At 52.5% G+C, this 13,051-nt stretch overlaps 1 protein-coding gene across 1 annotated transcript in view; it reads left to right on the top strand.

The window, feature by feature from the left end:
• nrg2a (neuregulin 2a) overlaps positions 1–13,051 on the top strand; it is a 62,155-nt gene that overhangs the window by 16,525 nt on the left and 32,579 nt on the right. The window contains 2 exon segments of the mRNA XM_035526994.1: positions 11,455–11,617; positions 12,164–12,282. Coding sequence (XP_035382887.1) covers positions 11,455–11,617; positions 12,164–12,282 — 282 coding nt within the window.

The raw sequence follows: 13,051 nt of genomic DNA, 5'->3' as shown, positions 1-13,051 counted from the left end.
TTCCCTTTCTCCCTCTCTTTTCTCTCTCTCTCTCTCTTCCTCACTTTCTCCCTCTCTCTCCCCCTCCCTCTCTCCTGAATGGTTTCCATGGTGACAGCTGTGCTCTGCGGAAACGGAGTCCACGCCAGAGCAGCTCGCCGTTAAGCTCTGATACGCACGCGCTCACTCTCACCCATGGAATCGAGGACCCGCGCGTTACGGCATGGGCACATATGCGGGTGCATGTGTGGAGTAGTCATTCGCGAACACAGTCTCGGCAGCCAAACTCTCGCACGTTCGTCCGTTTGCCTGCGGAATGCGCAAATGTGCACCTTTCATGCTTTCGGCGAGCTTGCTCAGTCAGTTCTGTCACACGAGCGCTCCTCTGCAGTACCGGGGCGAGCCTCTCCTGCTCCGTGCGCACGCACGCACGCACGCATGCACGCACACCTGAGTCTCCTCCCCCTCTCCGACAGTGGTGTCAGAGATTTTAGCAGTGGTGGTGGATGGTTGCCCGTGTGTTTGTGTGTCTGTGTGTGTGCGCATGCATGTGATAGAGAGAGAGAGAGAGCCTCTGCTGACCTTGAGAGAGGGGGCTTTCATCAAAGCCTCAAGACGTCGGTCATGTCTGAGAGGACAGCTGCTCCAGCCCCGCTGTTCCAACACGCCCACACAGGGACTCGCTCCGGCCTGTGGGCCGCCCCTGGCCCCTGTCGGAGGGGGTTGGGGGTTCCATGTGAACGGGTCCCTGTTGGCGTGCCAGAGTACCTGTGATTGTTTGCAGACCTGCTACTCTCAGCAGAGAGGTTGGCTGGATTTTGCCTGGCTCTGTTTGGCAACATTAGTCACAGTTCTCGTTACACTCCGCTTTGTGATTAACTATCGGCGGCATCAGCCGACCCCGAGCCTTCACCTTCCCGTCCTGTCGGTGGGCGGGTTTGGGCTTGGCCCCGCCCCTCTCCCCAGCGTCCCGTCCCGAGAACTGCTCGCCCGTCTAAACAACCAGACGGGTGTTTGAAACCATTAGGTCTGTGAAGATAAACTCCCACGCTGGCGAACCGGCAGCGGCGTCTCAGGGCGGTCCATGTGACGATGTGCAGGTTCCGTGCAGCGCCGGAGGGAGGGTGAGAAGGACAGGGTGCTTATCTTGTTCCATCTGGGAGGAAGAGTTGGGGGTAGGGGCTTGGGGGGGTGAGGTGGGGTGGCGGTATGTGGGAAGGGAGAGAGGGGCCTAAGAGGCAAAATTGGGGCCTGCGAAAGAGGGCCAGTTCGGGGGTAATCTGACCCCCGACTCGCAAGGAGGTGTCTCCAGATTCTTTTTATTTACTTTTAATGTCGAGCGTCTCCACCCTGCCGATCCCAGCCGCGAGTGCCCGGGGGCAGTAGCTGCTGAGAAACAACAGATGCTTCTTAATGGAGGACAAAGTCGCGCGGTTTGGATGTCGTTTTGTTAAAATAATGAGAGAGTCAGCAAGTGTGTGTGTGTGTGTGTGTGTGTGTGTGTGTGTGAGAGAGAGAGAGAAGAAACCATGTGTATGTGTGAGGGAGGAGATCCCATACACCGTGGGACCTCTGGCGTGTTGGGTTCTGCACCGTAACAGCCTCGTGTGTGTGTAACAACGCCTCTGTTTATCATAACCTTTCCTTCCATTTTCCGAGTTGCTGCCAGTTGCCATTGCCCTGCCTCGGTGCCTCCGCCTCATAAACATCTAGTATGTGTGACGGGAGCGCGCCGTGCGTCACTGCCCAACTGCACTGCCTCTGTTTGTGACACCTACAGACAAGGGAACTGTTGCTTCCAGTGAATTTGCTTTTCATGTCACTGACTACACACACACACACACACACACACACACACACTCGCAGACACACACTCGCAGACACATGCACACATGTATGCAGTGCCAAAGACACAAGTACCAGAAGATAACAAGCCCGGTCTTGCCTGGCAGTGTGGGAAGGGTGTTCTCTGACCCACACCCGGAGCTACAGTGCTACAGTCATTACCACTGACAGATTCGCTCACCATGGGGTAACTGTTGGACACATCCCTACCTCCCACAACCCACACACACACACACACACACACACACACACACAGGTAAATCCACTGCGCACCCACCCCCATTGGATGTTACATGGCCTTTGAAGTTGTCTGAGTGAAGGATTGTGCTGAGTGGCCTGGCCTGCTGGAACATGACCCTCCTGCCTGCACTCACACCCACACACACACACACACACACACACACACACACACACACATACACACACACACACACACACACACACACACACCCTCTTCCGAACGGGAGGGCGAACTGGCAGCGTGACTCATAAGATTCGCAGCTCCTCACCGGGCCGAACGACCTCTACACACACGTTTATTTTCTGGTTTCTGTCACTGCGTAGGTGTTGAAGCGAAACCAGACCGTTCTGATCACGCCGAGGTGCTACAGCCCAGCAGGAAGAGTAGGGAGAGGGAAAGGGAGTAGGAAAAGAGAGAGAATCGGAATAGGAATAGGGAAAGAGGATACAAAGGGGAAGAGGGAAGAGGGAAGAACAGTAGGAATTGGAAGAGAGAGAGGGAGCAGGACCAGGGCAAGGACCTTCTGCTGAAAATGCCAGATTTGCGTTCATGTTATGACGCTGGGGCGCCTTTGTCCCAGTCGAATAGCGGGTGTTTACGGAATGACATCATGTCGGAGCAGAAATGTGGCAATCGGCAGATCGGGGCACCCAGGCGCATCTTGATAGAGATCCTTTTTTAAGGAAGCCCTTATGCACACCCTGTTATGATCCTCTATCTCCTGCTCCTAATCTGAGCTGAGGTATCCGGGCCACAAAGGCCGGGTTTGGACGCACAGCCACCCACTGTTATCTGGACTTAGCGCTCGCTCCGGGGTTTCCAGGTGTGGGAATGAGATCCAGCCCCCTGCAGATGTTGCGAGTTCTCCCCGCCGCAGCTGTAGCATGTTCACCACCGCCCTCGGACAAGCGTCCGTCATCTGCCCGCATCGCTGGCTGTCGTTCCCAGCCACGCTTAGGAACGGCTTGTCTCCGCCGCAGATCCACAAGAGCGGAAGCTCACTGATGGTTGGGGGACAGGCTGGTGATGAGGTGTGAGGTGGAGGAATGACAGACGTGGATATGATCATCAAGGGGATTATTTGAACTGCCCCTGGCCAGCTGCCAAGCGGGGCTGAGCTCTTTTTAGTCACCCACATGGGAGACCTGCTTTACCTTTACAGTTTTTACATTTATTTTTACCATTGAAATCTGATTCTTTGATCCTTTACTTTGTTGTGTTTTTTTGTCTCTCCTTTCTCCTTTATCCCTTTTCTTTCTGTCATTCTGGGTTTCTCTCTCTCTTTGTCCATTTTCTCTATATCCTGCAGCTCTGCTCTTTCGCGCGCACCCTCGCGCACCCTTCTGTCTTATCACTCTCCTCTCGCATTTCCCGGGCTGAGGTGGGGACCACTGGCTGCTCTGGATATGCTAAGCAGGAGGTGGAGGTGGAGGGTGGATATACTCAGGAGGAGGTGGCATGCTCAGATGACCAGGAAGGCCACAGGGTGGGGCGGTGCCGTCCAAACCTCCAGCCCTTTAACCTTCCTAGTACGTGTGCCGCGATCAGGTAAATCAATGGACCAATAACGCACCTTATGCCCGCAGTTAACTGACGGACACGCCCGACAGGACGCGGCGTATCACTTTATCGGCGTGTCCATGCGATGTTCTGCAGTTAGCTGCGCTATCTGGTCTGGCAGCGGCTCCTACGGATCATCCTTCGAGCCCTCGAGGTTTGCGATCACATGCGGGCAAGTCTGTTTGGGGTGAACGCGTAAACGCGCACAGAAGCGCCGCTCCGGCGGAGGAGAGCGCGGGGGTGCGGCGTCGGAGCGCCAACCGCAGGTGAGCGCGGGGTGGTCGGCCAGGGGGACGAAGAGTGTGGGCGGGCAGAAGGGTGTAGGGCGGGGGTCATAGCCGTCGGCCTGAGCTCTCAAGCCGCGAGGTTTCGGCTGAGACCGCAAACAAGACGTGAGCAGGGAAAAGGACCGGGAGAGACAAGCTGGGACTCGCTTACGGTAGAGGGTGGGGGGCTGGGAGCTTGAGATGCGTGGACAGCGAGGGGAAACGGAGCGATCGCGCGAGGAGGTCGGAGGGGGCTCTGTCTACCAACAGCTGCCAGGTTTTCTTAGGCCTCTTATCCGGCAACGGGAGCGGAGCGTTGGGATCACTGGATGCACATTCTGGTTTGGCTGCTGCGTCATTCATTGCAGGGCGCCTGTTTCTTGTGGGGCGCCTCGGGGGCACACTGTGAGCTGGTTTGGTCACGGCCGTGCAAGACGAGCTCTCTCCCGTGTGGGAGGGGCTGGGGAGAGGCTCAGGGAGACTGATGGGTGTGTGTGTGCACGCGTGTGGGTGGGTACGTGGGGGCACATGTGCGGCTTGGGGTGGGCGGGGGTAACATCTCTCCGCCCCTCTCTGTCCCAGCCCGCTAACGCACTACCCTTTGACCTGCGGCCTGGGGGAAGCCCGCCGAGGCAGGTGAGTGAGCCCCCCACTCCCCGTGGCTCCCTCTGTCCCAGGCAGGAGCTCCGGCCTCAGGCCTGGAGGACACCACGCTTCCAGGCACGGAACAGTTAATTGCCTGACAGAAAGGGAAATGCCTCCCTTGCTCCCTCCCCTTCTCTGTCTCGCGTACTCCCTCTCTCCCTCTCTCTCTCCCTCTCTCTCTCTCTCTCTCCACACTATCTTCCCGTGCCTGTGTTCTCGCTCTGTCATGCTGTAAGTAGGTGTTTCCCTGTGTGATGGGAGCGAGGGTATATAGGGCACCAGAGCTCCGACAACTCCAGAGTCTCGTGTGCGCCTGTCACACACTCCCTCTAGGACCAGCGGTGGGCTTGTGGTTTTTTTTTCTGCCACCTCCCTCCCACATCCCCCCCCCCACCGCCCGAGCTTTTTACCCTCCAGCGGAATTGCGCTTTTTTTTTAACACCATGTCTGAGGGGAAGAAGAAGGAGAGGAGCGGGAAGCGGAGAGGAAAGAAGGAACGCGACAGAAAGAGCCCTATTGCCAACACAGGTAACAAACAAAGGCACCACAGTGGCGAAGGTGTGTGTGTGTGTGCGTGCGTGCGTTGCTGCGCGTGGTACGGACGAGGGAGGGGTGCAAGGCTCGCGGCAGGATCCCTCACCTTGTCTTGTCAAAGCTTGCTGGCTGCTTTGTCATACGGGAGGACTTCCTAAAGCGGGCGGCGTGTCCCGACACATCCCTGCCCTGCGCAATCGCGCATGAATGAGCGTGTGTGCTGCGTGAATCGGGCCAAGCCCTCTTACGTGCTACTCCTCCAGGCGAGCTGACGGTCGTTAAGCCCACTCCTGCCTTCTGCCACCATAGTGTGCAACCCTCAGCGTGGGCGTGCCTTTCCCCCTCGCGTGCGTACTCACACGCAGGCGCTGGCGTGGCTCAGCCGTCCGGAGCGGGAGCTGTTGCGTGTGGGCTTGGCAGCCTTTTGCTGCGGGGATGTGCGCGCTACGGATGCGACGTTGCGGCCCCGCGGCGGCGGCTGTTTGAATGGGTGCTAGTGAGCGGCGAGCTCTTGCACGGCCGCAGGAGTGCTGAGTCTCTATCCTCTAGTTCTCCCTGTTCCTCTCTGTGTCAAAGTTTCCGCAAGCCACGGCTTGCCACTGCAGTCTGACCTCAGGGTCGAGGAGGGAAAAAGCTTATTTTCAGTACACAAAGGTTATTGTCCCATCATCCCTGGGTTTTCCTAGTTCGGTCCCTCGCTCATTTATGCTCCAGTCTGAGACTTGATCTCAATAGAATGCATCACACACTCAGACTCAGAGATTTACCTTCATCTGAGATCCCCCCATTAGATTAGTAGTTCAGAGAAACAGGACGCAGTGTTGTATTGTCTGCTCATCCCTCAACCCCCAACCCCCATCCCCCAATCCCAACCTTGCATCAATTTCCAGGTTCTTTCTGGCCATCCAGGGAGTTTCCCTATTGCCCCATTGCCCAGGGCCACTTTGTGCGCCTTCCGACAGACAATCCTTTTGTTATTCTTTGCACTTCTCTCATTGTTGTGTTCCTGAATTTTGGGTGACATATGGTCTGGCTGGTGTTGAATTGCGCTCACACGCGACCTCCTTGCACGCAAGCCTAATTTAACACACGGCCCGTCCGAGGCCGGCCCCCGCAAGCTGCACCGCAGCAATGCATGGACATGGTGGTGCATGGACCCAGCAGAGTGCACATGCATTGACCCAGCGGTACATTGGACCCAGTCGTGCATGGAGCCAGCAGTGCATGGATACAGCCGTGCACGTGCATTGACCCGGCTGTGCACGTCCCCAGCCGGCTGTTGTCTTCACACAATGCTAATCTCTTCTGCTTTGTCTGGTGGAAACAAAGCAACAACCAGGAGCAGGAAAAGACAGAGTGTGGGAGAGCTCTTCACATAGCCTCCCCCGGGAGGCCCACATCAACCATGTCACCAGCTTCACTTAGCACTTCCTGTTCTTTTGCGCCGATGTGCCAATAAGCGCAACTGCCTTGAAGCAGAGCCATATAGGAAAAACCCAGCCAGCCAATGATTGACTTGCTTTACCAAGACGGTGTGTTGCAGTGATCCATTCTGTGGCTTAAAGGTTTGTTTTTTGAGGAAATGTATGCGATACATTGATGGATTTGAAATGCTCGGTGAACTTGAGGAAATGATTAAAACAGCAAGCTGACAGAAGGGCAGGTGTTCAGCAGGGTTTTGTTTCTCTTCTGGTGACTTTTAAAGTAGAGATGGGAAGGCAGCTGGTCCCTTGTCACTGTTCACTCTCTTTGCTGATATTCTTGTGCTTTCCTAAGTTATCAGCTAAAACCATATACTGGTTTTTTGTTTTTTTTCCTGACACGTTTCGTTTCCTGTGTATTTTTCACATTAAACAGGTTGAATTGGCTGGATAGGAGCGCTTGAGAATAAAAAGTCCAAGTCTCATTTTCTGGTGTGTGATAACAGAGGCGTATTCATCCAAGGTTTACTGCGATCATATTTAATTACGAGATTTAAAATGCCTCTCTTTTTTTTTTTTTTTTTTTTTCCACGGCCCTGATCTGGTCCAAATTTAGCATCGTCTGCTAGAGGAGGAAGAAGAAGACAAAACAGACTTCTCACAGGCCTCCTGTGCTACTGGAAACCACTTTAGCGTTGTTGGGTTTGGATGTTGGAGGCGGGGCTTGTGTTTAACCTGCAGCGTAGCAACGCTAAAACCTTATGAAGGCGGTGGAAAACAGGGCGGTGTGGCGGCCCCGGAACCACACTGCCCCGTGGCCCCTCCCCCACAGTGGCTGCGCCGAGGCGGGGAATGACCTGCGGCAGGCGGAGTGACGGGAGAGCTGCAGTGCTCGGCTGGGGGACGAGAGTGGGAGACGAGAACGGGGGAGTTGGGAAGTTGGGAAGTTGGGGGGGGCGGCGGGGTGTGCTCCCAACTCCTGGAAAGACGTTCCGACTTCCTTGCCAGGTCATGCTGTACTGCTGCAGTATTTTATATGAATTTTCCCGTTTTGCATGTGATTGTTGCTTAACTTATAGGGGTTCACTTTCTAATGATTATGAAGCTACTTATGGGTAGACATAATCCTTTTATAGACAAGGAAATGTTTCTGTTTCTGCAAGCCACAGCTTGGTAAGGAAATGTAACTAGAATGGAGCCTCATATGGTGGCATCTTTCATGGCCTGACAGATATAACGCTTGTTCATGCACCATTCATGCACTGCGCCCATTGGATGTGCCCACCGAATATCTAAATTTTTCTATAATACATATGCAGAATTTAGGTGCAACTAAAGGGTTTGATTGTTAGGTTCAGTGGTGCTTAATTGTGCTTTGCTGTTAAAGTAGAGTTGTGAATTGATGGACTTTTCGCATGAGGTGAGCCTTAAAAAAATTGGTATGTATAGCGGTGTGTATAGAATTATGTTAACAAGAACCTCGGAATTAAGTACGGTGTAGCTGAGAGGTGTTTCTCCCAATGGTGCACCTTAAACCAAATTAATTAGTATCATATAGTTTCTTATCAATTACAGCGTCCCATGATTCAGTTCCAGACGCGGATGAGAACCCTCAGCAGATGAAGAGATATCCAGTTGTCCTGAAGCCTTCGGTTCTTTGGTCTTGCACGACTGAGCGAGCATCGGCTGTGCTCCAGCAGCGCCGCAGCTCTGGAGCTCACGCCGCTGCTCGGCAGAGCGCTGTCGATCCCAGAGTTCCCCGGAAAGCCCAGTTCTCCGCACACGTCAGAGGGTGTCTAAGGGTCTCGTAGCATGTTCTGAAATACAACATCGAGTTTTTTGGCTTCTTGAGAAAACAGAGATGGCGGCGTATGCTGCATGTGATCACCGCGGCGCTGGGCCTCTTTCATAAACCCCCACCCACCCACACAGCGGCCGGGTTCCCTTGGCTACAGGGTGATTTACAGGGTGAGTGTTCAGGCTGAACCTTGGCACCAACCCCAGGGTTATGCCTTTCCAAGTCATCTCTGAGTAACGGGCCGGGTTGCGGAGAGAGTGTTACACGGCTTGGGCAGTGTGACGGCTGAAGAACTAGCCGACCTGTGGGCAGTGGTGGAGGGCCTGTGACCCCCAGCACACAGGCAGTGCTCCTCGACCCGCCACAGGTAGTGTGCACACGCAGCTGCCCAGGTTCTTCTGTGCCACTCAACTGAGACGTCCTCCACTTCTGCATGCAGAGGACAAGCATTAATGACTACGGGCTCTATAGCTTGTGTTTTTTGTCCAAAATTCAACCAAAGCCTCACAGACCCAGTTTCTTAATGGCTTCAAAGCAACAGTTTGTTCTGTGTGTTGTGCTTTATATTTGGTTATCTTCCAATGCAATGCACGGTTATGTTGTTTGAATGAGTGTGAGAAGAAGGTAGGAGGCTCAGGGAAAGCTCAGCACAGCATGTCTGGTGTAGCTGTTAAACGCTTACAGTTGTCCCAGCCTCTCAGAATCTGGGGTTCTGTCCTCTGTGTGTGTGTGTGTGTGTGTGTGTGTGTGTGTGTGTTTGTGCGTGTGTGTGTAGCAGGCTCTTGGCCAGTGTGTGCTCTCTACAGTCCATACAATGAGATGTTTCTCAAGCTGTCAGAACAACTATGAGGGGGCAAGGCCCACATTACACTATGTAACCCACTCTCCCTTAAAGGGTGTCAGACACTATTACAGTGACCCCTCCCTACTACAGGGACCCCTCCCTCCTTAAAGGGTGTCAGACACTATTACAGGGACCCCTCCCTACTACAGGACCCCTCCCTCCTTAAAGGGTGTCAGACACTATTACAGGGACCCCTCCCTACTACAGGGACCCCTCCCTCCTTAAAGGGTGTCAGACACTATTACAGGGACCCTTCCCTACTACAGGGAGCCCTCCCTCCTTAAAAGGTGTCAGACACTATTACAGGGACCCCTCCCTACTACAGGGAGCCCTACCTCCTTAAAGGGTATCAGACACTGCTACAGATACCCCTCGCTCATAAAAGGATGCGAGAAACTACTCCAGGGACCTCCAGGAGTCTCTGAGGTGTTACCTGCTAAACGCCGTCTTACTGATTGCTTCACACCCCTTTGTACATAAGATACACAGGCTCAGGGTGACACTGGGAGCAGGAACTCTGTCACCGCAACCCAAGCGCCACAAGGAAGCATGTCGCAGACTCCTCGGGCATCCGTGCTGGTCCACTGGCCTCAGTCAGCACGTGGAAGGCTGGAGTCAATCCAATGAACGAAATTTAGCATCCACGATAAAAGGGCTACTTGTACTGGGACGGGGAAGTGGGCCAGTCATTCCCAGACCGGACTGACTGGGGACTGCTTTAGCTCGCCTTTGTCTAGAATTTTAATTGAAGTCATTACCCAGGTATACAAAGCTGTTTATGTCCTGTGGCGCATTTGCAGCGAGCAAGCGTGTAAAAAAAGACCAGTGAGTGCGTTGTTTTCCCTTGCCGAGCTGCCTTTGAGGCGAGTGGATGACTACAGCATGTGCGGTGGCATACATTTGAGGAAAAAAAACAGAGGTGAAGTGAGACGATCCCGGCCGCATTACCATCTTGCTTTTCTTCACGCGATATTGTATTTAATCTTTGCCTCGTGATACGTCCCGCGCACACGCTCTCGAGTGCCGGTGTTATCGGGTGCACAGACGTGCTTCCGGCGATGACCTTGCGCTGGAAACGCCGGCGGCCGTGGCCTCGGGGTGCAGGCCCCCGTCCTGACTCCTGCCCTGGCCCAGCTGCTGCCTTGGTCCCGCCTCCTGAGCCTCGTCCTCGTCTTCCTCCTCCTCCTCCTCCTCTCCGGCCCCGCAGCACGGACTCCTCCGGGCCGGCCGGTCGGACACACGCATCAGATCTGCTTCAGCTATTTAATATTCGATACAGGAAGGTATTTTACTTCCTGTTAGCGTCTGTTTGCAGGATTTTTGGTTTTCGTTTTGGGTTTTTCTTTTGGAATGCGTATATTAGCAAAGCTGTAATGCCAGCTGGGTGGATGTCACTTCTCCTGCCTATCTGCACTTTCCACAGTGACAATAGCTGGTAAAGTATTAGTACAATCAAAATTTTGTTCCCCCTAAGACAGTGACAAGCAGATGTAGGGGTGAGAAGGATTTGTTTTTACTGGGTGTTTAAAGTGTCACGTTTCAGTAATTGCCGTTTTAGATCCCTGCTAGCTCTTTCCCACTACTGGAAATTAGAAAACAACAATAACAAATTGTGAATAGTGATATCTAATATACATAGTCATTACCTGAAACATTCATGAGGCACAAAAGGAAATTATGTTAATCCAGTCAGCTATGAAATCTGACCCATGTGCTCGGAGTGAGGAACAAAAGCATGCAGTGTAATTATGCGAATATTTTGCAGTGTCAAACCTAGCTGAGCATCGAACCTAACTCAGTGTCCAAACAAACTCAGTGTGGAACCTAATCCAGCCTCAAACTCGGCGTGAAACCTGTATCGATGTGGAATCTAACACGGTGCCGAACCTAACTCATCGACGAACTTAACTGAGTTTGGGACCTAAGTCAGTGTCAAACCCAGCTAAAGACCGCGGTGGATGAGAAGGAGCTAGCAGTGGTGCAGAAGCCCTATCTCAGACGCCCGGCTACGGAGGTTCCAGAACGTTCCCTTGCGGACCTGCAGCGGCAGAAGCGGCCGGGTGATATCATCCGTTGGGCCGGTTCTCCTCTTTGTCATCCCGGCCTCGTTTTGTCTCCTTTCTGATGCTAGGTCATCATCTCACATCTTACATCATCGTCTCGCGCCGCGCATCTCATGCGTCCCAGACGAGCTTCACAGCTTGTGCTGCTGCAGACCCAACATGTGTAATGCAAATCTCTCTCTCTCTCTCTCCCTCATGCCCCCTCTTTCTTGCTCACGTTCTTTCCCTCTCACTCTCGCTCTCTCTCTCTCTCTGTAGGTGCACCAACACTAAAACCTATGAGGAACCCAGTGTTGGTGGAGGAGGGAAGAAGACTAACGATGAAGTGCGAGGCCTCAGGCTCCCCTCCCCTTTCCTACAAGTGGTACAAGGATGGCACTGTTCTGAAAAAGAGCAAAGAAGTCAAGATCAAAGGAAGCAAGTAAGTTGGCGATGTTTGCAACGATGCACACACACACATATACACACACGCCTCTTGGATCCTCAAGGCTTCACAGAGTGAATTATGGAGTGACAACACACTCCTTCTTGTAGTTGGCTTTTGAAGCATGGAAGAAGGAAAAACCAAAACGTCAGTTTGATTTTGGTCAAGTTAAAACCATCATTTGATCAAGTTAAAATCGTTGCTCAAGTGCGAAGAGTTGTAAAATGGGTCTTTTGAGCTGATGCTGTAAGCTTACTGAAACAAGAGCCAGGACTAGGTAGCCTTAACGATCCACGTCATAAGGCATTATTGGTCATGTTGGGCACTAAAACCTATAAAGGTCATGTACAGGATAAAGTTGTCCATTACAGGCCTGACGAGTCTCCTTGGGAGAGCTCTACTTTCATTTCTCCAATCGGCTGTTGCTAGGCATGTACTGACATCCAACTTGTTGGGCTTGGGCCTTCCACAGGGTTTCATTTCATTTTTTTTTTCTCTGCGTCAATGGTGAAGTCCCATGACTCCCTTGTGTCACCATTCCAGGAAAAACTCCAAGATCCAGATTGCCAGCGCGAGGTTGGAGGACTCTGGGAATTACATGTGTGTGGTGGAGAACGAGGGAGGAAGCAACAACAGCACAAGCACCGTTCACGTCCAAAGCAGTAAGTGGCGCGCCGGCCGAGGCCTGGGCTTCGTGGCGATCAATCATTCCTGCACTTCCCTGTGGGCTGCTCGAGTACAGCTGAGCTCCCAAGGGAAATATCACTCATTCAGAAAAGAGCAGAACACCTCAGCACTGCTTCTGATGTCTTTTATGCTTTGTTTCTGCAGTTTTTATGGCTTTGTGAGAAATGCGAACCTTTTGGCGGGATCTGGATTTCAACTAAAATACGATCGGGTTTCAAATTCATAATAATAAAGACTTAATGAACAAATAATAACTAAAGTTATATTTAACAAAGGATGCAGGCAACAGCTTACATTGCTATACTTGCTTGTTGGGGGTGTCTTGCTTGAATGGTCCACTTCAGAGCAAGTCCCAACATTTCAGGCGAGGACCTGACAATTCCAAAATATATCAGCTCTTGCTCGGACCGTTCTGTTGTTTATTTGCTTTTTGTTTAGGATGGGCGTAATGTTGCATGTCCCAGCCTTTTTTGGATCTTCAGGCTGGAACTTTGAATTCATTGTTCCTTCAGTGATTACAAGCTGTCTCACACCCTGGGGCGGTAGAGCATCCGTTACACTCCTTCCATCGTGCTTCACAGCTAGGACGAGGTTTTGGTGTTGGTATGCATTGTTTTGCTATCTCCGCTATGTTACACTTCGTCTTTTGTCTCATAGGTCCACAAAACACTGCTTTTGCAATCTTAAGGCTGCAGTGGTTTTTTGGGTTTTTTTTTTTTTGAGTAGTGGTTTCTTCAGTGGTAA

The sequence above is a fragment of the Electrophorus electricus genome, chromosome 6 (genome assembly GCF_013358815.1).
Source record: "Electrophorus electricus isolate fEleEle1 chromosome 6, fEleEle1.pri, whole genome shotgun sequence".
Classification (NCBI taxonomy): Eukaryota; Metazoa; Chordata; class Actinopteri; order Gymnotiformes; family Gymnotidae; genus Electrophorus; species Electrophorus electricus.
This window is presented reverse-complemented; position numbering and strand designations above follow the sequence as displayed.